This window comes from Anopheles aquasalis, chromosome 2, assembly GCF_943734665.1.
Source record: "Anopheles aquasalis chromosome 2, idAnoAquaMG_Q_19, whole genome shotgun sequence".
Classification (NCBI taxonomy): domain Eukaryota; kingdom Metazoa; phylum Arthropoda; class Insecta; order Diptera; family Culicidae; genus Anopheles; species Anopheles aquasalis.
In genome coordinates, this window is record NC_064877.1 from 40,182,501 (window position 1) to 40,210,000 (window position 27,500).

Genomic DNA, 27,500 nt, shown 5'->3' on the forward strand with positions numbered 1-27,500 from the left:
ACCGACCGAGAACGCCATCATCGGGGGCAACTTCCGGCGTCCGTGGTGGGAACGGTACCAGCCAATGTCCTACCAGCTCGTAACGCGCTCCGGCAACGAGGCCCAGTTCGCCAGCATGGTCCGCCGGTGTAATGCGGTCGGTGTTCGGATCTACGTCGATCTGGTCATCAACCATATGGCCGATTTGGCGGGTGGTGGCGGCACTGGTGGTAGCACAGCTTCCCGGCCTGACTTCTCCTTCCCCGGTGTACCGTTCAGTCGGCTCGACTTTAATGCACCGTGCCGGATCTACAACTACAACGATGCGATCGAGGTGCGCAACTGTCAGCTGGGTGGACTGCCCGATCTGAACCAGGGTATCCCGTGGGTCCGGGACCGTATCGTCGAGCTGATGAACCATCTGATTTCGCTCGGTGTGGCCGGATTCCGGGTGGACGCCGTCAAGCACATGTGGCCCGGCGATCTGCAGGCCATCTACAGCCGGATGGACAATCTGCCAACGTCGCACGGATTCCCGGCCGGTGCACGGCCCTTCCTCACGCAGGAGGTGATCGATCTGGGTGGTGAGGCGGTGTCGCGCGATGAGTACACCCATCTTGGCACAATCACCGAGTTCCGGCATTCGGCCGAGATTGGGCGGGTGTTCCGTGGACGGAACGCGTTCCGGCATCTCACCAACTGGGGCACCGGTTGGGGCTTCCTGCCTTCCCATTTGGCCCTGGTGTTCGTGGACAATCACGATAACCAGCGGGGTCACGGTAGCGGTGGTTCGGACATTCTTACGCACCAAGTACCCCGGAACTACAAAATGGCGACCGCGTTCATGTTGGCCCATCCGTTCGGTATCGTACGCGTCATGAGTTCGTTCTCGTTCACGGATCCGGAAGCGGGACCACCACAGGATGCGTCGGGCAATCTGCTGTCGCCCACCTTTAACCCGGACAACAGCTGTGGGCCGGGCTGGGTGTGTGAGCATCGGTGGCGTCAGATCTACAACATGATTGGCTTCCGGAATGCCGTCGCCGGTACGCAGATTAACGACTGGTGGGACAACGGGGGCTTCCAGATGGCGTTCTGCCGTGGTGACCGTGGTTTCATTGCGTTCAACCTGGAGTCGTTCGATCTGAACCAGAACCTCCAGACGTGCCTACCGGCCGGTACCTACTGCGATGTGATTTCGGGCGATCTGGTGAACGGTGCGTGCAGTGGCAACACCATCACGGTAGGCGGCGACGGACGGGCCCAGATCGTGCTGCCGGCGAACGCTTACGACGGTGTCCTAGCCATTCACGCCAACTCGCGTGTCTAAAGTGATGATGAACTAGCTTTTAAGCCCCCGAAATGTAGCATGACTATAAACAGCCTCAATCGTGTTAATATTGAAATGAGACAGCGGGGAGCTTTCTTACGGAAAGAAAACGTTGGAATGATGATGATGATGATGACCACCTGATGCATTTCCTGGTGATGGTGCCATCTATTGAGACATCACAATCGAACGTGGTTGTGCTTTCCAATTTTCGGAGCACACTCCTCAAACGAGATCTTATTATCGGTCCTAATAACTCCCGCCTCAAGAACACTCGCTTGGCGCGTGCCTCGCGTGGCACGTCGGCACTCACTTTCTAATAACGGCCGGCTATCATTTCATCATTCACCGAAATCTATCGGGACGGACGACAGAACTGAAGGTGTGATGCTCTGGAGTAAAGCGAAATTGTACTGCAACACTCCGCAGTTCGGTGGCACCAAGCGTTGACGCTATCTCCAATTGATGGTTTCCAGTCGAGATTTCAGTCACGAACTGCGCGATAAGTCGTCAGACTTATCATCAGGCCTGGCCGCTACTGGCAGCTACCGGAGGTTCCCCCCCTCGGGGAGGAGGATCAATCGCGTGCCCTTAGCGGTTCGCGCTGGCCACGAGAAGAGAGCCACGGTCAGTGATGGTGAATGACGATAGCGCGCGCGCCCGCTCGCGCGTCCCGGGGTTCTTTATTGGGTCACAATTTGCCTCTTAAACCCAATATCAATCACCTTGCGATGTGGCGATGGCGCTTGGACTATGAAACTGGACTATGAAAGTGTGCTCCCTCCTTAAAGTCAAATCTACGCTTTGCCACACTCCCTCTCTCACTCTCACTTGCGCCTTTCCTCGCTTTTGCTTGCTTTGCATTGTTGATTTAATCTGTGGCTTCACTCCGTTCCAAACGATCTCACCGGCGCTCAGGTCGCCTTCATCACCGCCTAAACCGTCACGATCGCGCACGGATCGCTGCTTCCGACCAGGGCAGGGCAGGGCAGGGCAGGTTGGTTGCTTGCATATCGAGAGGATAGATCACTCGCCGCCATCCGGCTTCACGAGACAGCCGGCGAGGGAAAGGCCACCGTCAAACAAGGAAGGTGGAGATCGCTTTCACTGGTGTCTGTTTGGATGTGGGGCCTGGATGCTGCTGTTGCTCAAATGAGGTGCCACGATCAATATCATTATCGAATTAAACAAAATTCGTTTTCAGATCATAATCGCACGTCATCGTCAGTCACCATTATCATTATGGTCGTCGTCGTCGTCGTCGTGGTGGTGGTGGCGGCGCCATTTGATGACGATTGGACCGACCGTGCATCGCATCGCGAGTTGGTGCGAGAAAATGGATCTTTCGCGGTCGATCCGTCAACCAGAATATTTGAGGGCCAATCAGTGTAATGCGTGGGGCGAAAGTGAAAAACCCATAGCCGGATGGTGTTTGGCAAAAAATAAAAGGAGCACGCAAACAACGATTGCCGGCCGGACCAGGTTTGATTCATTGTTCCGGCGCCACGTTCCGTGATGATAATCGCTCCTCCGTTGCGGTCCAGCGTAATTGTGCTCTTTTGTGTACCACGTGTGCCTGCGCACTCTGTTAGTTCCCAGTGCTCCCCACCGCCCCTTTCCCTCTCAAACATGAACCTCCGGTAAACGGTTCGGACAGCAATGACGTCCGCCAATTATGGAGAAGATCGCGCGGAAAAAAGCGCCTCTTCCATGGAATTGGCCGCATGACTTTCGCTTTCCGGGTGATTCAGCGCGATGGGGTCTGCACCGATCGCCACATTTCGGGGCTCGTTTGTGACAATTACACAGAAGGAAGAAAAAATCGTTGCGATTACAAAAAAAAAAAGTTACTTTTTGTACGACGTCCACAAAAAAAATTACATTTTGAACGGAAAGGGTTCTTTACATATGCGTTCGGTGAAGTGCAGTGTTGTTTGCATTTTGTGGAACACCATTGAGCAAGTAATTTGGCGGAAATAATGTATGTTTTTTTGTGATAAAAGGATTTTTAGTTTGCTTTGGAACTTCTATTGCATCAAATGAATCCTCATAAAGGCGCTCCATGCTTCTGTGCATGACTGTTGCCGGGTATCGCATCGCCAAGATCCTTTTCAGGACTCTATTAAATGAGACTGTTCCACAATTTTTTTTTTATGTTTAAATCGTATATTTACGCCAGCTAACAGCTATTTCACGCAATTTTCTTTAATGTTTCTGAAACTTTCAACACATAAGGGTTCCAAGGCGTATGATTACTACACTGAGCCCCGGTAGAAGATTGAGCGAATCAAAGATTTTTCCTTTCAATGTGACAAGTTCGTCTTTCGTTGTACTATGACGATTTCGTTATCGCAACAAAAACTTTTCGTGTATATAGAGACGATCTTAGAGACTCATCTTCAATCACGACATCAACCTGCAGCACGTTAACGCGTTACTTGAGCGCATTTGATCACGACAGCTCAAGGGGACTGCAGCACAACATACTGCACACCTGCAATTAACCAGGAAAGAATCATCCGGTTCCGACCTACAAAACAGCTCTCTCTCTCTCTCTCCCTCTCCTTCATCGAATGCTAGTAACGCCAGGGTGCTCCAGCACTCTGGAGCATCTGGAGCGCCTCGCCCGTTCGAAAAGGGCTCATCAACAATCACGAACGCACGCACGCACGCAAGCGGGATCGGGGATCTGATTGGAATTTATGCTACTTAACAGTATCCCGGTTTAAATCGATAGCACACCCTCGCTTCCTTCGCAAACCCTAGTTAGTGCAGTAGGTGCCATATGTGCGTCGGCCGTTTTTAAATGATTCCGGTTTCCTGGCGTTCCCCCCCGGCCACTGCCAGCCATAACGTTAGCTGTCGCTCCAGCGTTTTATCGCCATGCTTTTACGCCGATGCCGATCGAGACTAGATTCCCTGCTTCTCCTCTCGATGATGAAGAGATTGTGCTGCTGCCGCTAAGCTTCTTGAGCTCAAGCCGGTACTGTCTGCAAATGGGTGCTTGTTCGTCTAGCTGCTAATGATCCGAGCGGAGCTGCGGCACAAATGGCACAAGGAGCCAGCGAACGAGTCCCTGCAGTGTTGCCGAAACTGCCCAAGTGATGCTCCCGAGCAAGACAAGTTCATCGCATCGCTAGATCGTAGCACTTCCCTTCTTCTCCCTCTCCCTCTCTCTGTCTCTCTCTCTCTCTCTCTCTCTCTCTCTCTCTCTCTCTCTCTCTCTCTCTCTCTCTCTCTTTCTGGCCAGCTGAAGAAGGTGGATTGTAAATTTGCTCGGTTTATTAAGTGGTTTGATGATTTCTGTCCGCTCTTCCGATGCTGCTGGAACGGAATGTTGCTGGCCTTCTTGCCGGCATTGCTTACCACGGCGAGATCTGCTTGTTCGTTTGCTTTATGGCCTCGCGCGGCCAATGGGGCTATCATAATGCCCTGCCTCTCGCCTAGTCACCTATGAGAGGGAGGAAGGTAAAACACCATAAAGTGACTCCCGATGGCCAGGCCAGGCCAGGGAGATTGTTATCGCGTGCAATTCCGGGATAGTAAATACGAATACGAGGGGATAAAAGGAAGAACGGACTGATACCACTTTTGCGAAGGCTGCTCCCCCGTGTTCTCGTTCCCGCATACCCATTAATTCCATTAATGCCAGCGTTATCGGTATCCGATCGCCCGACAAACCCACTTCTCTGCTTCGATAGACCATAAAGGTGCACATCTTCTTGGGGTATTATTGATCTACACTCTTCCTCGAAGTTGAAGAAGTGTTGCACTTTAATTTGGCACTTTGGGCACTTGCAGAGATACCGATCGATCGTGATCTGCAGGTGTGCGAGATTGATACGCTGCTGTCCAAGCGAGTAACCGATACGCGCTGCGTGAATGTCCCCACAGCGAAACAGGCAACCTGTGCCATCGGTTCGGCGCTTGCTTTGATCTTTGGTCCCGCAGGCGCACATACGTATTGCATTACCAATGATCTTCATCATCAGCAGCAGCAGCAGCAGCGAGGGTAATCCGTCAAGCTCGCTTGCTCGGTGTGCGTGCGTGCGTACATGCGTGTGACGGATCACCCGGGATCACCGTTGATCATAAATATTTAAATCATAACTAATCCCATCAACCAACGGCTGATGCTGTGCGTGCGTGTGCCTTGTTTGTATGTGTCTGTGTCTGTGTGCACGAAACGAGATACGAAAGCTCATCAGCGATGCTAGATGAGGGCTATTTACATAAAACAAGCAGACCGATATCATCGCCGTTGCATCGAGCGGAGATTCTCGAGCGTGTACCATTTCCGCCGAGTTTATGTTCTAGAACTTTGAACCTGCTTTTGCCAGTGCGCCAGTGTGCGATCACGATCAACCCTAGCTAAGCTAAATCGACACAGAACCCAACCAACGCGTGATGCTGGTGGTACAATCAGTGTGTGATTGCCCCCTGGTGTGTGTCACTAATTAGAGTGGCCCTTTATTGACCATTGTTTCGCTAATTACATTGCACCGACTTTGCATTTGCGTGGACCATCTTCTCCACTTCTTCCCCACTCCTTCTTCTCTTTCCTTTTGCAAAGGATGACCGTTTCCCACACTCTCGCGCCCTCGCGGCTCTGGTGCCCTGTTCCGGTCCCTTTTCGGTTGCCCTTATTTGTGCGCCCCACGATCCCTCCCACCTCGGAGGGGAGCTTGGGACAATTTTATTTAATTAATTGCTTATAGGTTGGCCTCCAGAGAGAGCAAAAAGGGAAGAGAGAGAAAGAGAGAGAGAGAGAGAGACAGATAGGACGCCGTACGATCATGAAGTCAAACGAAGCGACTGAAGTCCCTCAGATCTGCCATTTTGCCCTTGCATCGCAATTGCACATTCAAATTGGCCACTGGCCGAACTCGAGCCGCCCACTCGCTCTCTCTCGCTGTGTCTCACTGTGTCCCAACATCGTTCGCATCATCATCATGATCATGCGCGATCATCTCCGGTGGTTATGTGCGTCCATAAATAGTGAATCCCGAGAGCGCGATCGAGTGAGCGACATAAAACTGTTGACCAATTATCGATCACATGGTTTTCCGTTTGTTTTATGTTCGCCATCTCGTAGCGCCCCCGTAGCTGCTCGTTGCGCTAGGCTGGATCTGGATTAGCATGATTCCGGTCGGCGATTCTATGGCGCACGATTCCCAATCGGATCGGGTCTCATAATTGGATTGCCATCATCATCATCATCATCATCATCATGCACTGCGTCGTTGTCGTCGTCGTATGCGCGCTGGTCACACGGTCCCCGGAAGACGAGTTCCATGCGGAAAGCAAAAGACCCAAACCGATGTCACCGTTAGCAGTTTCCAGCTGCTGGAAGAACGAGTTGCAGACTCCTCGATCGTGCAAGTGGCGCTTCCCATTCCGTGAGGTGTGGTGGCCACATTCTTATCGCGGCCTTCATCGGTAGCGAACGTGAGGAAGCGTTTTGTGCCACCTCCTAATTACCGTCCGGTTGGTTCAACGCGTTCCGGTATGCAAAGGGCGAAGGTGGCCAGCCACCAGCTTTTATCTGTCGGTCCATTCTCGATCGATGATGAAGTGAACCGTATGCGAGCGAACACTGGTACACTGGTGCCCATGGCCGAACCCGAAATAAACCGAAGATGGGTTGAATCTTGCGCCTGTAACTCTCGGTACCCGGTTTCTTCACGAACAAACCGAGAAGCAAAGAGCGACAGATCGAGGCCGCCGATCACTATCGCTTAATCATAGACATCTCCCAGGGTTCCCGCTTGGTCCGCTTGCCCCATTTATCGGGATGGTTCTCACTGGCATCGTTTCTATGTTTTTTTTCGGGGGAGGCCACCGAGAGCACCGAGAGCTCCCGTGGACGCACGAACCCGGGAACGGAATTGCAGGTTTCAATTGTCCAAAAACTTTACCCAAATTTCATACAGACGGGCCCCAACCCCCAAAAATGCCACGCAAGACATTTCCACCGGGAGCACGGTGGCGATGAATGGGATTTTGATTCCGTGAGGGTGGCCGCACACCACGGCGATTACGGCATCGCGATAGGTTGCTTCCAGACGGTAAACGAATGCATCGCGAAAGATTTTGCTCAGACTGAGCAAAAACTTTCGCGAAAGCGTGTGTTCTTCGACAGACCTCCGCCAGAGGGCTTTTTTTATATGAAATGACAGCTTTGACAGCAGTGTTCGTTCTTTCGCGATGCATTCGCTCCCTACACGGGCATCCATGCTATCGCGATAAAACTTTCGCGCACTTGTATGGGGATGACGTTTATTCGTTTCGTCGTCGCGATACTTTCGCGATTCTTTCGTGCTCGTTTAGACGCAATCATACGGGATCGCGTCCCACCATTTTGCCGTCGGTGGCCAACGATTAAAGTGCATGGCAACGATAGCTACTTCCATAGTAACGACACTTTCATTGGTTATCATTTGACGAGTAGCGAAACTTTATTTCCATTCCGCTAATACAAATAAAGCGTGTTTGCTCGCCAGAAATGAATAACTGTGACGTGATAGAGATTTTAACAAAAAAATTAATCAAAGTGAAATAGAATAATTTTCTTCATCCCAAATTATATTGTCACAACAGGTTACAACAGATTCAAATATGGTCATATAAAAGCCATCTAGTCGATTTTTGCCAACAAAACAATGTTATTTTTCGTATGAGAGCCTTGTAATCGAGCCAAGGAATTTTTTGGACGGTTTTTTACAGCAACATTTCTATCTAAGTTAGATAAAAGCAGTAGCTACTGTGAAGAATGTTTATTTCATTTTAATAATGTTTGGCAATGACGTTATTTCAACTTCATTTTGACTGCTCTTAACGTAAAATTACTATCGTGGCCATGTCTTTCTCTTTACGGTCGCATCTCTGGGTCAGATCGGAGGGCACCACAACATACAGACAAGCTAGGCGACAATGATGGTGCCCAGGGGCTGATGGCTTAATGACCTCCAAGCAACCCAAGCGTGTCGCTATCGAACGGCGAAACTCATAGCCCACAAGACATGAAATCGAGTGGGTGATTCCCGTGTGTCCGCTAGACCACCCCGAAAGTGTTACAAAGTACACTCACCAACACACTCCGTGGCCGGTTTGGAGTACGTCGGAGTAATTAATGCGCGCCAACTGGCGCCTGCCTTCGGCCAAACAGTCGACGCGAAGATATGGAAATGGCCATCAGGTATCGGGCATCAGGCGCCTTGGATGGAGGACTGATGGTGGTCCATCATTCATATCGATTCGAAGCTGGGTGGATTTCTTTCCGGTCTTCCTCTCGCTGGCTTAGCCGTGGTCCTGGTCGTGGCCACTGGTCCTGGATGATTAATGTCCCCGCAATCTCGGTGAAGGTCGCGGACCGGGGACTGACTGTGTGTCCGGTATCATTCGGTGCACATCTTGATTGACGTCAGAAGTGGCTGACAGGTGACAGCTAGCGCATGGCCTTCCCCGGCCTGCACCAGCACCATCCAAGCAACCGGGAATCGTGCTCCAGCTCCAGATCGATCGACGTGCCCCAGTCCAGTGCAGCTTCCTCGTGATACAAAGTGTAGCTGTTTTTCCAGCTCGCCAATGCCAATGAGGACCACGAGGAAGAGGAGATGGAGTTCGATGGATGGAGATCGCGAATGGAATTCATCAATCGCGTCCCGTGATGACAGCACCAACGTCAACGACGACCACGACCACGACGACGATGATAACGGTATCTTGCCTTGGACCTTTCCCTTTTTTCCGTGGATTTTCCGCGGATTTCGCCAAATGGACGACCCCTGGAGAAAGAATTTCTTTCGATTCGTGTTCGAACGACCGATCCGGAGCGTCCAGAGGTCACACCGGTAATTTCCAAGTGAGCTGTCGGTGCCCTCTACATTAAACATTGACCGACATTGCACCGACCGGTACCGGCTGGTGGTTGGCCTTAAAACCTGCCAAGAAACCTGGCGCACCACGTGTGTATGCGATGCATTGGCCGCACCTTCACCGTAACATACGCCAGAAATCGGTGGTCAAACACCAACCGGAGCGACCTCTCTCAGAGCAGAAGAAAAGGGCCGGGGGGAAGCCCCATAAGGTGCCGTGACCTTCGCGGATGTACGCCACGTAAAGGGGGCCACGGGGCGCGCACATTGATCGATCGCCAGCATCGCCAGTGATCGACCTGCCAGAACCTGCTGGAACCGGAGATGCAAAGAGCTCTTTCGCCGGGTTAGCCGGACTAAAATTAGGCTAGCAGGCCCGAGGGAACCGAACCTACCCCCCTCGCCGGACCATTACTGGGACTGGGAAGTCCAGAAAGAGATCCGAGGGTGCTAATGCTCCAGTTAGCCCCGTGCGCTCAGCGTACTGGCGGGCCTTGGAGCCAGCCTCGAGTGGAATGTAATTTAATAACAGACTAGCAAACGGCCAAAGACGCGACTCCAGGAGCAGATGGGAGGAAGATAATTGTATGTTTTGCGCTAATAATTACTAAAAATGGATCGTCGGTGGTGGTGCGATCGGACAGGATCGGAGGGAGGCACTTGTGTAATGTGTGTTTGGAATAAGGGCAAAATGTGTTTTCGGGAGTGGTTTCCATCGAATAGTTTCGATCGATTTCGTCGATTGATCACTTGCCAAAAATTACGGGCGACCAAAATGACCACGCCACTCTTCGAAAGAGACAGCAGACAGAGTCAACGATCTACCGAAGCTGAAAGCGGCAGCAAAAGCTGTGGTGTACCGGAAGTAGCTTTGAAGGCGGGGGTCCTCCTCCTCCTCCTCCTCCTAGTTGTTGTGTAAGACCGAACCAAGATGTTGATGATGGGGAGGTTTCGGACGGAGCAACGACGGAGCTGTCGAGGCGTACACTAACCGGAACGTGGCACCCAGCCCTGCGCATGGCATGGTAACAATGTGTGCTCATATGCTAAATAGCAAACCCAGGGCCGCCTCAGGCGAGATGCCTTAAAAGCTCCACTCGGATCCATCGGTGCTGCTTGTACCAGTGGCCTACCATTAAATGTTCCAATTCACACGCGATTATGCCGCTCGATCTCGTTGATGGTTGGCTCGTTGATATTTAGAGTAAGTTGCGCACACCCCACGCACCAGTATGTTATTTGCTGTCGATGGGCGTTGATGGTGGCGGTGGGTTGTTGACTTGTACATTTCAATTAACAACAACAGAGCCCAGCTAGCGAACGCCCAATGGAAACTGGAAGAGGCATCTCGTTGGTTCCATTTGCTCTGGCACGCCCTGGATCACTGGTGCCCGATCCCCACCCCTGTGGGGGGGGGTCTGGGGGTGAGTTATGAAGGTCAAATGCATGCACACTAATGCTCCGCGGTGGGTGGCCTCGATCGGTACCAAGTGCGAACACGCGACGCTACAACTCATCACCTTTGACCCGTCCTCGTCGTGCTCGTTGTCGTCGTTCGAGGTGGCCTGGATTGCTTGCTGGCTTCCTGTGTTTTGCACCGATACCGAGTGTGCCGGGAAAGGCAAACCGTTTAATGTCCATTTCTAGCGACGGCGGCAGCAACAACAACAACATACTACTTTCGTTGTGCGGTTGACGTATCGATCGGCTACAGGGGCGCTCGCTCGCATCTCGCGAAAGCGAACTTGTTAGCCGAGGGGCCACGATGTCCACGATGGCTTTGGACCACGGTGGAGCCAGTCAGCATTCCAATCAGTGTTATCTTCATCCCAGCATCAGCCAGCAACAACAGCAAACACTCCCATCGATCTCCAAGTCACCCTTGTACAGCAGCATCACAAGCAGCAACAGCAACAGCAAACGACGAGATCCATCAGAGCCCCACAAGTACCGTGCCTGCGTGCCAGGTCCCTCATCTTGGCATGCCTTTTTATGCTGCAACATAATCAATTGCTCATATTCTTCCGCGAGTGCGCGAGTGCGCGAGACACAGACACGATTATTCCATGAGAAATGTCGCCATTTTCCCATTTCGCTGCGCTGCGCTGCGCTGCGTTCCGTTCGTCCGCCCAGCCTACTCGGACCTTGGCTTCGATTTCCATGCCATTTCGCTGGACAGGCCCACGGGTACGTACGGACGATGAATGCGCAACGACGACGACGACGACGAGCATGAATTGGAAAAGTTCCTCTGGAAAACGTCTGGCGGCCGGTCCCCTTGACAGGTGGCTTTATGTTAATTTTGACCTCCTCTTGCGCTCTCTCTCTCCCGCTCGCCCTCTTCGCGGAGTCCCAACAGTGCGCGGCCTTAGTGGCCACACCATTCGCTGGCATGCGACAATCCTTTTTGGCCCGTTTGTACACGCGAACCGGCCCGCGACCGACGAGGGACAACAGACCGAAACGCAGTGACCCACTGAAGCCCGGCCCGGTTTTGGGGTCCAGGCCGTGCGAACGCGGTAATGATGATGATGACGATGATGCGCCGCAGATGCTGCTGTTGCTGCAACTCTGGCACGGCCACAATCGATCGATCGAAGGGGAAAAGTCAATTGATTCACCTAGATGTGTGTTCGGTGTGTGTGCGCGCGCGCGCTCGCTGTATGTGTGCTGGATGACAAACCATCGACGACGATGATGGTCAGATCGGGGGAAATGGCAATCGAAATGGTTCCTGATCCCGAATCCGGCTTGTCATGTCATGCCCGGACTGCCAAGTGGACCAATTGGGCGTCCATCGGTCCCATCATCGGGGTGATTATCAGCATTCTGGACGACAAACGCCGATTCACGCTTGGAAGGGGTGGAAGGGGCGAGCGGGCGCTGTGTCAACCGCTGGCAGCATCCTAGTCACCACGATGAATAAATATTCAATTCCGATTCGATTGACTTACTTTAAGGCCCTCCCCAGTGTGCCAATGGTTTAGGCCAACCAGTACCCCGATCGTAGCTTCCTCTGCTACCCGTCGACGACTGCTTGGTTTTGAGGTTATGGCGTCAGTGTGATGGTGCTGCTGCCCGGTCCAGTGAATTGCAGTTTTGTGTTCCAATATGGGTAATCGTAAAATCATTGCCGATCATCAAGATCATCGTGGTTCACCCCTTCCGCGGGGGGTCCGCCGATTGCCGCTTGTGACATATCGGAAGTCGGAGTGAGTCGAAGCGCTGCTGATCGCTCTTCGACTGGTTGCCGGGTGGTTCGTTGCCGTCGTCGATGTTGTTTGTTGGCTCCCGGTAGCGGGCTCGGAAAGTGCATAAGTAATTGCCTCGGCCTGGCTCTATCTCCACCTCCACCTGCAGCACCGCCACCGCCACCACGCGAAGCGGAAGCGGGAGTGAAAATTGGAGAAGCTAAAAAGGGTCCACAATCGGTGCTACTACCGACCGGCCAAGCCAAGCTCCCTTGGCGCTTCAGGGAATTCTGAATTGGAGCAATCTGGCACCGATGAGTGATGGGTGCCCGGTCTCTAGTGCTTTGTACCTGGTGGCGCTGCCGACTGGAATCCAGTCCGGTCCGGGAAAATGGGTCAGCAGAAGATAGACATCAATGAGAATGGCAGGAAGGTCTGCAGACAGCAGGCTGGTTGGTGGGCTCGTTGGCGAGGCGAGTAATAAGCTGGATGCTGGCTGGTCCATACGGTACCCACAGGCATTGTCATTGCCATTGCCATTGGAAACGAGGAAATAAGGGTGAAGGTTGGGGATGGAATTTTCTCAACTCCCTTCCCGCCCTTCCTCTCCCCCCCTTTTGCATCGGGGTGCGATATGCGCTGCGCTGCGCTGATGCTTTACTTTCCCGGTTGCCGTCATTGATGGAGCGAGGGGTGCCGCTAACATGCCAGCAGCAGCACCAGCGCCAGCGCTTGGAAATGGGTTGAGGAATGTTTCATTTTGCTTTCTGTGTTCTGAATTCATTTCATTTCCATTCCTCACTCGGCCGATTGAGATGTGTCTCTCTGTGTGTGGACGGACGCGTTTGCTCCCGACGGACCGGCGGGCAATTTGCCAGGAATGTAATAATATCGCCGCGGTGCAAATGTGCAACATACTATTACCGTACGTATTTACAATTATGTGAATAAATACATAAATTTTTTAATGTGCAATGTTTAAACATTAAACGTTTCCGCTGTATCGCTGTTATGAATGTGTAATACAATCGACAGTTATTGCGGTTTACTGTTACATTACAGCGTGTACGGTGGATGTTAGCGAAAACATTGAGTTTTAACGGTTTGATGAGATATGATAAGAGAAAGATAACTGCTCGGATAAATTCTACATTCAGATGATGGTCGATTCAATAGGTTCTAGTGTAAAGGAAGTTTTTTAAACGAAAATGTCCATTTTCTGTGAACAATTTAACTATTCCAATTCTACTGCCCAGCTAGATCACAATATTATACACAAACTGGACTAATTCGGTAGTTATAGGAAAATTGAATAAACATAATTGTTTTGCTCAATCAATTTGCCAGATGTAATTTGTAGGTCGTTTTGTTCTTTAGAATATTTACACTAAGCTTTTGAAAGCACAAGCCAACGGTTTTATTTTTGATTACTTCAGCCACTTGCCGTTGACGGATTTGGAATTTGTTCGGAGGAAAATGATCATTACCCATCGTCTGGAAGTCAAGGAGTTTGAGAAATAATAGGCATTGACTGAAAATTAATTGATAGAAATAATGGGCATTGAAGTTGATGCATGTGTTTTACTGTTTGGTAAAATAAGCATTGTGCGATAACTATATTTAAGGTCTTTCTATGAACGAAACAGTTCTTATACTAAAGAAGAAACGATATTTTGATTGAATATCATCAGTTGCATTGAACGGTATTGCATTTTGGTTAATTGCTGATAAGCTGCAAATTAAAACACAACAAATTCCCCAGATCTACATGATTTTGCAAAAAAAAATCAATGAAAATTGTAAAAAATCATGTCATTTTCGTTGGTTGCTTAAAACAATGAAGCTATGAGATCACAGCAATCGCTCAACTGTTCACGATGAAGTATTTAAGTTTGATCTCCTCGAATGTCACGAAAAATTAAAAACTATGAAGACAGTGCAGGATCAAGCCCAACATAAACGAACTCATCATTCTCCACCTCTCTATCTCTACTGCTCACTATCCCACAGCAAACCGGCGGATGGAAAAGCGCACTTCTCATTGCAGTGCGACAGCTGCTCCGTAGGTTTCTTGTAATAAATAAATCCCTGGAGCATTGAAGCTACGGTCCCGCAGCCACGCAGTCGAATGGTTTGTGAACCAAGCATCCAAGGATGCCGGTCATGTACGATCGCCGTCGGCTGTCTGTCGGCTGTTTTGAGGAAACCGACGCCGAGGAAAGGCCAATTAGTACCAGCTTGATGGTGCTGAAATGCTCAAACAAGGCTCCGGCGGCCGGCCCTTCCTGTCTCGTAGCTCCGTGGGCGGTGGACTTTCGAGTGTTCGCTGAAACAGAGGATCGCTGCCTCTCTTCTCCGCCGACGCCGATCTCTATGGCACGGTGACAAACTGCGCGCGCTGCCTCTCTACCTCACGCGCTCTCGCAACTAGGTTAGTACTACGTGTAGGGAGGTCTGGCCTTTCGGTCTAGCGGATCGATCCGCACGTCGCCGCCGTCGTCGTCATCGTGCGGAAGTCGTGTCAAAGAGTGTCTCACGTTCCAAAAGCTCGACCCTCAACAGGCCCGCTCACTGATGACTTAATGCCGACGGGCACAGTTGAAGAACGGTTGAAGCGCGCGTGCCCGTGCCCGAAGATGGATGCCTGCCACGGCTCTCTGTCTCTGTGTCGAAGCGGCGATCACAATTTCGGAAGGATCTTCTTCCAACCCACCACGGAACCAGTTACCTTATAAAGCATTTTGCTTTCGTGCGTGTAGAACAAGCCCCCGGGAGCACCCCCCCCCGCCCCCCCCCCCCCCCCCCCGGGAAATGTGTCTTCGTTCCGTTGCGTTGCACTCCAACTCCGAAGTGAGAGTTGCTTGTTGGCAACTGATCGGACAGGCCAAAACGTGAAGTAAAGTCGGAAGCGATCGGAATGATCCGGCAATCAGACTGAGCAGTTATCCTCTTCGACCGTTCCGTTCGTTCGATTCGAATTGGCCAGCCACTAGGGGGGGATGCGTTTGAATTCCCAGAGAATGTGGAATGTTCCGTTGCAAAGTGCGGCGAGGAGTGAGGGCCACCACCACCGATCGATCAAACGGAATCGCTCCCGTGACGACGACAGGACGACGACCGCCAGTCCAGTTCCGTCTTCCAATCCAGCAGTGGCAGCAACCGAAACCCTAACCCACATATCGACCGTGAAACGTGAAGGGCGCATGCGCATTGCAGCGAAAAGGCAGCTGGCAGGTGCTGCTCCAATTCAATAGAATTGATCGCGGGCCGGTCTTACGCTCGACAATCCGATATCGGGATCCCCTTCGCTCTCCTGCTGCCATCTGACTCGTGGCCAAAAAGGTGCTCTCTGTCACACATCCACCGATCGTCGCCCTTGGTCGCCGACTCGTTGGTTTATGTTTATTAAAACGAAAATCTATTTTAATGAGCTTGCGGTCGCGTTCCTTGGGCGTCATCCTGGGCTACCGGCGGTGTTTATGTACGAAGGATCACCATCGCCAAAGCACATTCTACTCTCTCTCTCTCTCTCTCTCTCTCTCTCTCTCTGTTTGTCTCGCTGCACTGTTTGGACTAAACGCGAAAAAGACCAATACCAAGCGGTACTAAAGGGGAAACGACGAATCAGGAAACGGTGGGATGAGTTGAATCCACTCTCGTTGAATCGCTGGCATTCGTATCGGCATGTTTGAGCACCAACCACCACCACCACCATCCACCATCGGTTCCTCTACTCGACGCCGTTGCAAGCGATTATGATGACGGCTTTGATCGTGGTGTCATGCCGGTGGCAGCTTGTCATGCAGATACTTAGCGGCACCACACTGGCGGCGACAGCGGCCACGAAGCCACAACATTGTAGCAAGGGAGGCCAAGGGAGCCGGTACACCATTCAATGATCGCCCCGAATGGCGGAAGGATAAGTGATATCCCCGATACCGCCACAGCCCGTTTCGATGCTTTATGTTGTCTGTTGTTGCAATTCCCAACGACGGCAAGCGAGGGCACAAGCTATCCGGGGTCCGTTAGAACGCAATGCATTTAGCGATGCTCGCCGTGCATTGTCTTCGAACGCCCGCTCTCTCTCTCTCTCTCTCTCTCTCTCTCTCTCTCTCTCTCTCTCTCTCTCTCTCTCTCTCTCTCTCTCTCTCTCTCTCTCCATTGAAGAGTCTGTAATGAACAGTTTTGGGGTGCATGTTGTGGTGCCCCCCTCATCGCGAGGGTGGTTGCTCATCTTCTCTCCAAACAAATGTGGCCAGCACCAGGTTCAGGTGCACTCCTCATCCATAGACCAAATACCAACCCACCACAGACAATGGTCACATGTGAAACGTTCCGAGGAAATTAGCTTCAGCTACGTTGTTATTGGTCCAAACCAGTGGCTGCATTAACATAGGTAAGATCAACTTCTGCGTTAACCCGGGCTCCGTTCCGTTGAACTGTCAGCAGATACAGGCGAGCGCCCTCCGGCGAGCTGCTCCACTGTGACATAAAATTATTTTTTATGCAAATTCGGTGCATTCGATGCGATTCGATGGATGCCGGGCACTCGAAGTAATTGGGGAGGAAACCGGGAGGAACTACCATCAAAGGAGCGTCCAGGAACGACGCTCAACGCACGGCTATTCAGCTGCTTGGCTAAGCCACGGGCATTTTTTGATGACCAAATGAGTCACACGGTCCATGCGATGCGATAGATGATGCTCTGGTGCCCTTTTGGATCTCGATTCGCAACGCAGGCCAGCAGCATACCAGCGGGATAACCTGCCCGCTCGCTCGCTCGTTTGCTCCCGCGATTTGTTTCCGTTTTAATTCGTCGCCGTTCCCGAACCGGATCAATTGACCATCCCGGCGGTGACCGTTACGCGGGGTTGGTTAGACAAAATGGGATTCCTTAATGGAAGAGTGCTGTTCGATTGCAGTCGAAGGTCAGCGACAAACAGACCAAGTTTTATGCGAAAAGAACCACAAAACGGCCCTCCGACTAGGGCTGATTTGCCCTCCCCTCGGGGGCAATTAAGTAAGACGCAATAAACATTCAAATTGCCACAAAAGGACCTGGTGCACCTGGTGCTACGCCGTGTGCCGTGTGCCGTGTGGTTCGATAAGTTAAAAGCATTCAACGGTAAGTCTGGTGGGCTCTCTTTGCGGATTTGCTGCTCGATATGGTTCGGTCTATGGGTGGTCCTAGCAGTGCTGCTGCTGCTGGCCGCTAAGGACTTAATACTCGGGACAAATCCTCTTGACTTGGAAATGGACAGAGTGTCGAAGCCGATTGCCAGCCGATTGGAAACACACACTGGTGGTGATGGTGCCATTTGTCATTCGAGATGCAACGTTAGAGGGTCAAGGTGCAGTGTCTTACGGAGATAATGCTTGACGCTGTGTGCGCTACCGGACATTAATACCGCGGTCACCAGTCGGAGTTGCTTCTAGATGGAGGGATCCTAGATTGTTGAATCGGATTGGACCATTTGCGTTCGTTATAAGCTGTCCTTTAAAGCACGGGCTTGTGCGGAGACGGATTTAGGGCGTTTTTGTGCTTGAACCGGAATGATTTGTGTTGTGCTCGTTGGTACTGGCGGTCAACAGTCATTCGCTTTTGTTCTTTCTGGAGACATTTTACTTATTATTTTGTTTATTTTTGTCCACTCAACTGATTCTTGCGATCTTATAAAGGTTTGTCGATTTGTCGCGAGCGATTGAAAACATTCAAACTCCATTCAAATCCATGGCGAGAGATCTCTCGCACGTGCAGAAACAGAAACTGTTGAAAACACGGAAAATTCTTTCAAGGAACTGCCAAACTAGCTATCGAATAATGAAAGGAAAGAAAGTGTGCATGAAATTAGCGTCGTGTATCGTCAACAAAACATGCGTTTCGATGCGACATTGATAGCTTTGCGCTGAACTGAACAGGGAAAGGTTTTCATGATGTATCTCTCGCTATCGTGCTAGAGATCGGTTAAATGCTAGTAACAGAAAATGAGGAAAATACAATACATTATATCAATAGCTACCGGTTTGCGGGAAGGTTTGGCTTTAAATATGTTAATAGCATGGCTAAAGTCAAATAGACTCTACTGTCCTCTGGTTTCCTCATCCCCATCTCGTGGTGGAAGTCAGTTGCCAATGCTTCGGACACTCTGGTCACCCTGCCAAGTCGAACGGAACGCCGAATGCATCACGTCACCGCCTCCTGAGATGATCTCTCGAGACCGGACGGCATAACCATCGAGTAACGCGCAGGGTGCAGAGCAATTTATTTTTATTATTGGTTTGTATGCAAAGCAGCTGGTATGCTAGATAGCCAGCGAAGAAGCCCCCGTCCGTGCGGAAGACTGAAAGAGATTCCAACGGCGTAGTCCGACTGATCCGATGATCCGAGAATGAACTAAAGAAGGGTGCCAACCTTACCACCCACCGACGGGATGATTTTGATTTTAATTGAAGCGGCCACTACCATCAGTAGCAACAGCAGCAGCAGTAGCCCCCAAAGCAGGTTAATTCCGTCATTTCGGTCCGGCGTAGTTGGTCGCATATGCATAATAGACATGCGTTAGAAGGCGCTTGCGCTTGATCTCACGTGAATTGGTAAAGATTCTCCTGTGGTTCGCACACAATCAGTGATCAACCTGCAGCGTTCCAGTGGCCGGAGCTTCCTTCCCTCGTTTTTACCGGCTAGTGTCCATCCTAGAGGCAAAGACCTTTCGCAAGGGAATTAGATCCACCTCGTACCACGCCAGACGCAAACGTGACACGCTCGCGTGAGCAAATGAGCTACCACCACCCCCGAAGGGCTCATCCAGACGCTGGAATGAAAGGAATTAATAATGCCACAGACCGCGCCCGCCCCAGATGGACAGGCGTAAGGCAGTAAGGTGACGCGACGTGACGCTTTCGCGGCTCTCGGCCAGCGCCAGTTCACGCGCAGAACACCATCACGTGTCACGTGGTGGAGCCATGGCTGTCGGAATTGCGGAATTGCCCCAGCCCATGGTATGATTGGCAAATGGCCAAAGCCTAAAGCCCGTCTGCCACGAGGCGTAACGCTCTACGGTTGTTGGAGGAAAATCGGAAAATTAATCGAATATGCTTACCGTCTTGGTCTGGGCTGGCTGACTAACTGGCTGAAGGATGCTCCGTGTGTGGTGTGCAGAGGGGCAGCCAGCGGTCCCAACCGCCAGACCCATGTTCCTTGGCATGTACATCATCAATTACGGAGCATCTTCAACAAGCACGCGCGCCCGATTGCCCGGTGCCGCCACGGTTTGCTTCCATGGAGTTCCATCGAGTTGACCAAGGACCTCACGCGGCCCTTTGCTGATACGATTATTGGCCATTTTTATTACGTTTCGCTTATCCGGCCGGCCGGCCATCGCGCTGCTGTTGCTGCTGCTGGGTGGCAAAGGAGTAGCCGCGTCAACCGTACGGTTCAGTCGATCAATTTATGATGGTTAAGCCATTTTTCAATTACACCTTAACCTCTCGGTGGACCTCTTCCTCCTCCGTCGGCAGTTATCCGCGTGCTACCTGGGCGGTGGCCACGTTATGCGCGCGTGCGATGCGCTTGTTCTCCAAAGGGATGGTCGCTGTTCGGACGGTGATCGTCTTCGTCTTGTTGACTTTATGCTTTTTCTATAGTTTTTGGTCAACAGTTTCTTCTTTTGTTATGCATTTATTGGTCCATTAAAACCACGGAGTACTTTTTTATAGATCCCTCCAAAAAGTCATATTCCAAAATTAGGCCTAGAGTAGTTTTTGTACAAATTATCAAGGATCTTTTTGTGACGAAACTATAGAAATTTACTTTTCACCTGAATGTCGTATTAAAATAAAACATTTTAAAAATATATTTGGTTGTATTTTGAGTATGTTTTGTTAAAAACCACGCTCATGGCATTAATTTCAAATAGGCATGTCTGTCAAGATGTATATTTTCCGTTGCCAATCGAGGCCTATTCCTGGATCATGTTTAAGGAATGTTTATGAGATCATATGCTGCTGAGGTCTTACGATACGGGGATAAATTAATATTGTCTCCCGATGAACGCTCGCCTAAAATTGATTATAAATAGTAGATGCTACCGTTACTCATCGCTACTCAAGAATGCACCGCGGCCAGTTGCCGGCATTCCACAGTTCGAGCGACCATACCGACAACCAATCTGCGCGGATTCTACGCCGATGACCGCCGATGATCTTTATGATTGCGTCGTTCGCGGGCACACCGATTAAGGCTCTAGCCTCTGGCCACAACATTCTGCAACCATTCTGCTGCTCCTGTTGCCTTACCATTAACGCTGTTGTCCGGCGCTGCAATCTCTAGGATACGCGAATGGCCCTCGCCACCGAGAGGGAGGCTGGTTTGTCCCGAAATTTATTGCAACAAAAGCTCCACCTCCTCTTCGTATGCTGCACACATGCTACATGCTGCCTTCGGGGGGTTGTGTCTTATCCGATGCGATGGCCACTTGGATTATCTCGTTCGATTCTCTCTCGTTGGCCTGACCTGACTGTCTGGCTGATAGAAGGTAAATGACCTCGCGAAGACACATTCTTCGCGAGGTCATTTACCTTCTATCGCTTGCTGCGTTAGCGCACAGTAGACCAGAGCACGGGACGTTCGCGATCGACCTCGTGTGTTTGTGTGAGGTTTAATCTATTTCACAACCGCCATCTCTCTTCCTCCCTCTTATTTCTACATCGGATACACCCAGTGGATAGACAAACGTTGCCAACCCCGCTGGAAAAAAAAAACAATAAAAATTACGAAAAGTTACGACGCGAGTAACGACGAACGAAGGTGCACGAAGAGCGATCTCTGCACCTCCCACCTCCCACCTGCACAATTAATCGGTGGCACCCGGTAAATGGGCTCTCAATTTAATGTCCTGCCCTTGGCGACATACCACGCCGGTTAAGCGCTCGCCCCCGTGCTTCCGCCTCACACGTCAACGCAAACGTCACGTCATACAAGATGCGCTCGCACCAACGAACCACCCTTCAGAAGATCGTTCTTTCCCAGGATCTCACAAGGCACGCCGCGGTGTCGCAGAAGCCGTACGATCGACAGGCTGCGCCACCCGGCGATTCGCTAATTAGACTTCGAATGTCTCGGAGTAGCACAAGAACCAACCAACGAACCAAAGGATCCCAACCCAAGTGTTCAGCTCGATCGCAATTATGTCACATAAATGTCGCAGCGATCGATCTGCGTCGATCTGCGCTCGGTCTATAATTAGTGTCAATAAAGTGCGCGATCGCAGCTGAAGAGTGTAAAGACTTGTAGAACACACGCAGCAACGACGGCGGCGGCCGCGGCCAGTGCGTGTCCTGCGGACATTCGATATCTTCTGGCGTCTTCCGTGGAGCAATTTAATTAGAACATTCATTCGCTTGCGATCGATGATCCATAGCACGACGACGGTGAGTGGATCAGCCAGTGGATGGAGTTGCTAAGCAGGTCCTGTTGACACCAGGGCGGTCTTGGCCCGCTCGAGGCCCTTGGCCAGGTGTGAAGTAGTGTGTCGAGAGCTTGCTCAACGGCCGGATAATTGACAGGGATTGACGGGAACCGGATGAATGAAAGGGATTAGCGCCTGCGCCGTCTGTTTAGCACCGGCAAAGGAATGCCCTGCGCTCTACGATTCATCGAGAGAAGATCTTAAGATGCCTCCATGTTCTTAAAGCCTGTGCGATCAGCTGCCGGCCGTGTCAAAGACAGAGAACCGCAGCACCGTATGGGCGCTCCTCTTCAACGTTCACCGAGCGCGGCCATTGTTCTATAATTATGATTACGATTGCTATTAACCGTAATAATCCGAAACATTCGATGGATTTTCTGTCACTGGTACGCGCGCCAGCCAGCCCAGCCAGTGCACCGCGCCCATCGGGCGCATCGGGCGGTCCTAATGGGGCGCATCATACCGAGCATAATGATGTGGCGTGGTGGTGGCGGCGGCCTCAGTGGCGGCCACGGCGGCAGCGAAAGCAAACACATATATATTCTCCTCCCTCTGCGCTGGCTGCGTGTTCTAGTGGTTCGGATCGCGCGCGCATTAGCGCAAAACATGTGCCCTCGGGGGGGGCGAGGGGCAAGGAGGCACCGAAGAAACTAAGCAAATGAGCCCGCCGGCCATTCTACCATCGTCCGGGCCTTTTAATGATGTTTGCCGCCGTCTCCGCTACCCCACTACGCGGTGGGAAGGATGATGAGTGAGGGGACAGAACGGTAGAACCCAAACATGGCCGAAGATCGCGGAACGATCGCTAGTTAGAAGTTTTATTGCCGCACATTATGCTCCTCCACGCTCCTAAGCGACCCTGGAAGACCGTTCCTCGAGTCTCCTGTTCCTCGAGCCGCCTCCTGTTTCCTCTTCTTAGTCTCTTCTCCTTCCCCTAGGGGCATACCACCAACGAGTGGAGCTTATGATTTGGATGGATACTCGCTGCTGCTACGTCTACTGCTGCTGCTGCTGCTGCTGCTGCTGCTGCTTGCAGATGATCCTCGCTGGTCACCTGTAACGCCGCGTTGTTATTTGCGTGCCTAGTTTATGCCACTGTCGATCATAATTTGCATTTTCCCCTGGCACGGCACGCACTCGCGATCACGAGACGGTTCGAGATGATAAAGCCAAGATCGAGTGGAATCACGAGACGGAAGGAAGGAAGGAAAGGGACACGGCGCTCAGAAGGCAAGCCCTGCCGATCGGGCGGCGGATTGCGCACCGTTTAAACAAACAGACAGAGTAATTATTATGGTCGTATTTATTGCAAAACGGCTTATTGCTATATTTATAGCGAGTCCCGGCACAGCGAACCCCTTTCCGTTCTGCCGCTATTGGCCGTGAATAAGCAAAGTAAATCCCTTGCTAGATACCGATCCGGTACGGCCAGACGGCGTATCGGAATCGAGTGTTTTGAGGAAGATTCGAATTCGAAATGAAGCAATTGCCAGCAAGGGCAAAGCTTCTGCCTAAGCGACAAATCGGGTGATAAATCATCGATTAGATTTCCATTTCCGTGCCGTAAACATACTGGTTTTTCGCGTGCTGCTACTCGGCAGTTTGAGTTCGTTATTTAGATCACCGCAAGGTTCCAGGTTAGGCGCTGGGGCAGCCATGTTTAACTTCTGTTTATGCGGCGACCAATAGCCTACTACAAAACTCATAACCTCATCTCATCTAGGAACCGGGCGGTGCATCGTAAATGTGTCACGAATCAACGCGCCAACAAGCCGAACGAAACGGAATCGCCTTTAAACGCTGCAGTGCTATCAGCAAGAAGGAACCTTACGCGGAACAATCCCGTCAAAAGTGAAATACTGTCCACTCTGGTCCACTGTCTACTCCACTCAAACAACTGCTTGTTCCGGACGACGGTGATCGCCTTTTTTGCGCGATGGAACTGGGTTAAATTAGCACGCAAATTCAGCACCGCACCGTACGCCTGCCTGCATGCCATAAATGTGTAACCTAGGCCACTAGCTAGGACATGATTTACGTGCCACCCGTTGCCCTAAACACGTTAGTTAGCATTTATTGTTCGAAAGAAGTGGAGACTGGCCAGCTAGCGCTAGGGGCTCATAAATGCATCCGAGAGTGCGGCGATAAAGACGTCCCCTTGGCGTCGTCGTCGTTGTCGTCGTTGCCGTCGGTTGATTGTGATTCACCTTCACCCAACGATCGACCGGCGGACGGTGGATTGCCGCAAGTCAATAAAAAGAAAGTGATCCTTCTACCACCCTCCCCCGAGCGCGCCCATGGCCGGGAAGATGCGTACGCGTTCGCAACGTGATCGTGACTCAACGCGTCCTCAATTGCCTCGGTGGCCGTGCCCTGCCGGTGGCCAGGTCCGAAGGGCTGCGGAAAATGCGGAAAGGTTGACCAGAGTCGAGTCGAGTTTCCGGAACGGTAAAATCCACTTTTACAATTCATAAAACAACTATCGGTCGGTCGGTCGGTTGGTGTAAAGAGGGAAGAGGTTTTTGTGGCGCGGAGAGAGGGAGTTAGTGGCTGGAACAGCACACCTACGCGCCGGGTGCAATCAGTGCGCTGCCTGCCGTTGCTTAGGAGAACCGACCCCCAAAGGAAAACGTTGCTCATGGCGTTGGCCATCCAATGGGCTCATGCGCCGCGTGGAACTGGAACTTCTGGCCACCTTTTGGCCACCTTCTGGCTCGCTCTGGTCGGGGCGCTACTCAAGGACGTGGAACTGTAAAGACCAGAGGGGTTCGATCGAATCCATCGATACTGCGACCCTCGGCGCACCGGGCGGCAGCGGGCGGTTCATTCGGCGTACTTGTTTGGCCACTTTCCGGTGCAGGTTAACAGGTGGTGGGTGGTTGGTGGGTGAGTTGTGCCACATTTCGAGCTTTATTTTTAGCGAAACAATCCCACAGCATCGCAGAAATTGTGCCAAATCGTTTGAATAGCTGCAGTCGATAGGTGCGCAACACGTTTGTGCCATGCCAAGTGCCATGCAAAGTGCGGCCGTGTTACGATCGGAATCCGTGCCAATCCGTCGGTCCGTTCGGTGTGGGAGGCAACAGGGATTCCGGAACGACGGGAACGCCACCGGATATTCAAATGATGCTGCTGCTGCTGCTGCTGCTGCGGCAAGTCCCTTTTTCCTGTACGAAATTGCGGAACGAATCGTTGGAAAATGACTTTTCTCAATGGTGATAAGAGAACCAGCAGCCACGATGCAAGGCCAACTGCTATTCGATCACAAGTATTTGCTGCTTGGTAATCGAGTAACCAAGGGAGAGAGGGAGAGGGAGAGAGAATCGCACATCTAAGCGTGCCGTGCCATGCCGCCAGCGGAAAACTGCAAAGAACGAGTGCGAAGTGCGAGTTTTTGCGTTCGTCTTTCTTTGGCGAATTTTTCCCGCGTGAGGGGGGGGGGGGGAGTGGGGCGGCGCTGGAAGCATAATCGATGGTATATTGATTTACCGGTTTGCCAGCGATACGATCGATTTGCTGATGATCAATTGACGGAGGAGATGGAGGAGGCGAGGGCTCGCGATGCCTGATGGTGCCGGATGCTTCTCCACTTTCGATTAGTAGTCGGTGGTTTTATGCGGTTCTCCCGCACGGGGCTGAAGGTCTGTTGTGCTTCATTTTAAGGGTTAATATGCTTAACTTTCATCTCTCTTGCGGTTGATCCGTACGGTGAGTTCTGCTTGGCAACGGATCGGGCCGCGATCTCGAGATGTACCGCAAAAGTGTGCAAAAGATGGCAACACTCGGTATCATCGTGGCTCGCTGCTCAGTTGAGCGAATTTGCAAGATAAATAACGGATCTACTTGTTTGTATTTACACCGCGCAGACGCTAGAATTCGGCTGTTTTTTATTCATCGCGATGTAAAATGATCCTTAGCACTTGGTGATTTCAAGCGCATTGATTGGAGGTTTTCGCTGGAAATTGCCATCATTTTTCCCTTTCTTTAATGAGCCTCGTACACGTTTAACACTCCAGATAGAAGTGTATTGACTGCTTGATGGTTTATTACCGGGATTTTTTAAGTATCTTTTGTGTAATGAACGATGCCAGATCGTTCAATATTCCTTGGATAAAGGCCTCAGAGATCAGGTCAATATGAAACGACACTCCCGGTGAAAATTTTAAGCCATCAACACGTTGAATTACAATGGACTGTGGGCAAAAATGTTAAAATAATACTTAAAGCAATACAAATTGGTCCAAGTGATGGATTTTCGCTAGAAACAAGCCCAAGCAGCTGCATTTATATTCATCCAAAAGCTTATATTGTTGCTTAAGGTGTTCATCAATAAAGCGTTAATATCACAACAGTTAACCAAACATTGATACTCGATTGATTTCATTCTGAGATGTTGAAAATGTTATATTTCTGAAAAACTTCTGAGATATTGAATAATTATGTTACACACGAGAAGGGCACTTTCTGAGGGGCATTTCAACCCAAAAAATGATGATTCTGATTAGTCCTTAAAGTGATTTAGAATTTATTTCAAGTCTGATATCAACTCAAACAACTATTAACTAATATCCATTGCTAGTCTTTCTCAGAAGCAACTAACGTGCTACTCCTGATCCCAACAACCATTTTACGCTAACACCAGCAATAGCAGCGGTAAAGGCTAGTATCGTCTCCAAAGCATACAACCCGCAAATAACATATTCCAGTAGTTATCCGACATTCCCGTGTGTGGGAAGTATAAAAAACATGAAAAAGGTGGCATCTTACTGGCGCTGCAAAAACGGGCGATCATATTAACCTGAAGGAAGGGAGCGAAAGGGGGAGCATCACATGCGCAGAAGTGGCCATCCGCACATTAGACCACCTACCGATTCGCTTAATGGCAAACCAATCTTCACTATCGCCACGGAAGACGTAAGAAATCTCTGGGGTCCGCACCACATGGGTCCGCAACCGCCGACGGTATCGCCAGTATCCAGCCCAGCATCCTGCCACGCATGCTTGGATTGGATGCTTGGATGAAACAGTAAGGTCTCGGCAGGCCGTGCATTGCACTCTCCACTGTGCAATTTGCACCATTTCTCATCCTTAATTACATTCATTAAGGCACACACGAGCGCGCGCGAACTAATCGATTTGCATCGCGACGAAGCGATAGCGCCGCGCATCGGTGGAAGTGGAAACCGTTTGCCATTCCAAGGACGCCCACCAAAATGGCGTTGTGCAACAAGACCTCTAAATCGAGGCCATCCATCCACCATCGTCAGCATCGTCGGTGCAGCAATGGAGGAATGGGGGAAGTGTTGGTTAAATTTATGACATCACACCCCGGTATCCCGGTGGCTTCCGGCGACACACCCACCCACTGGTGGGGTGGTGGGGTGAAAGATGCGTTGCTCTACAAAAAATCGTATCCCCATCATTTAACCCAGCACCAGAGCAACTCGAGCAGTTTCCCGAAGGCGGTACAGCCATCGATGGTCGTGGTGCGATAGCCCAGTAACCACACCGGTGTCGCGGTGGTGCTCTCGCTCTCCATCCCGATGCCATAATTATGCGCACAAATTGGAGCAACCGGCAACCTGGAATGGGGGGGGGGGGGGGGGGGGGTGGAAAAACATAAACATGAAACTGCGTCAACCGCGCTCGCTCTCCA

At 51.1% G+C, this 27,500-nt stretch overlaps 2 protein-coding genes across 2 annotated transcripts in view; both read left to right on the forward strand.

Annotated features, from left to right (window-relative positions):
- The window catches only part of LOC126572579 (alpha-amylase 1-like), a 1,526-nt gene extending 194 nt beyond the window's left edge, over nt 1-1,332 (forward strand). Inside the window, exon 1 of the mRNA XM_050231993.1 lies at nt 1-1,332. This exon is cut by the window's left edge and continues 194 nt beyond it. Coding sequence (XP_050087950.1) covers nt 1-1,309 — 1,309 coding nt within the window. The 3' untranslated portion in view covers nt 1,310-1,332.
- LOC126572578 (autophagy-related protein 16-1) overlaps nt 1-27,500 on the forward strand; it is a 236,004-nt gene that overhangs the window by 205,952 nt on the left and 2,552 nt on the right. The gene's annotated exons all lie outside the window — the stretch shown is intronic.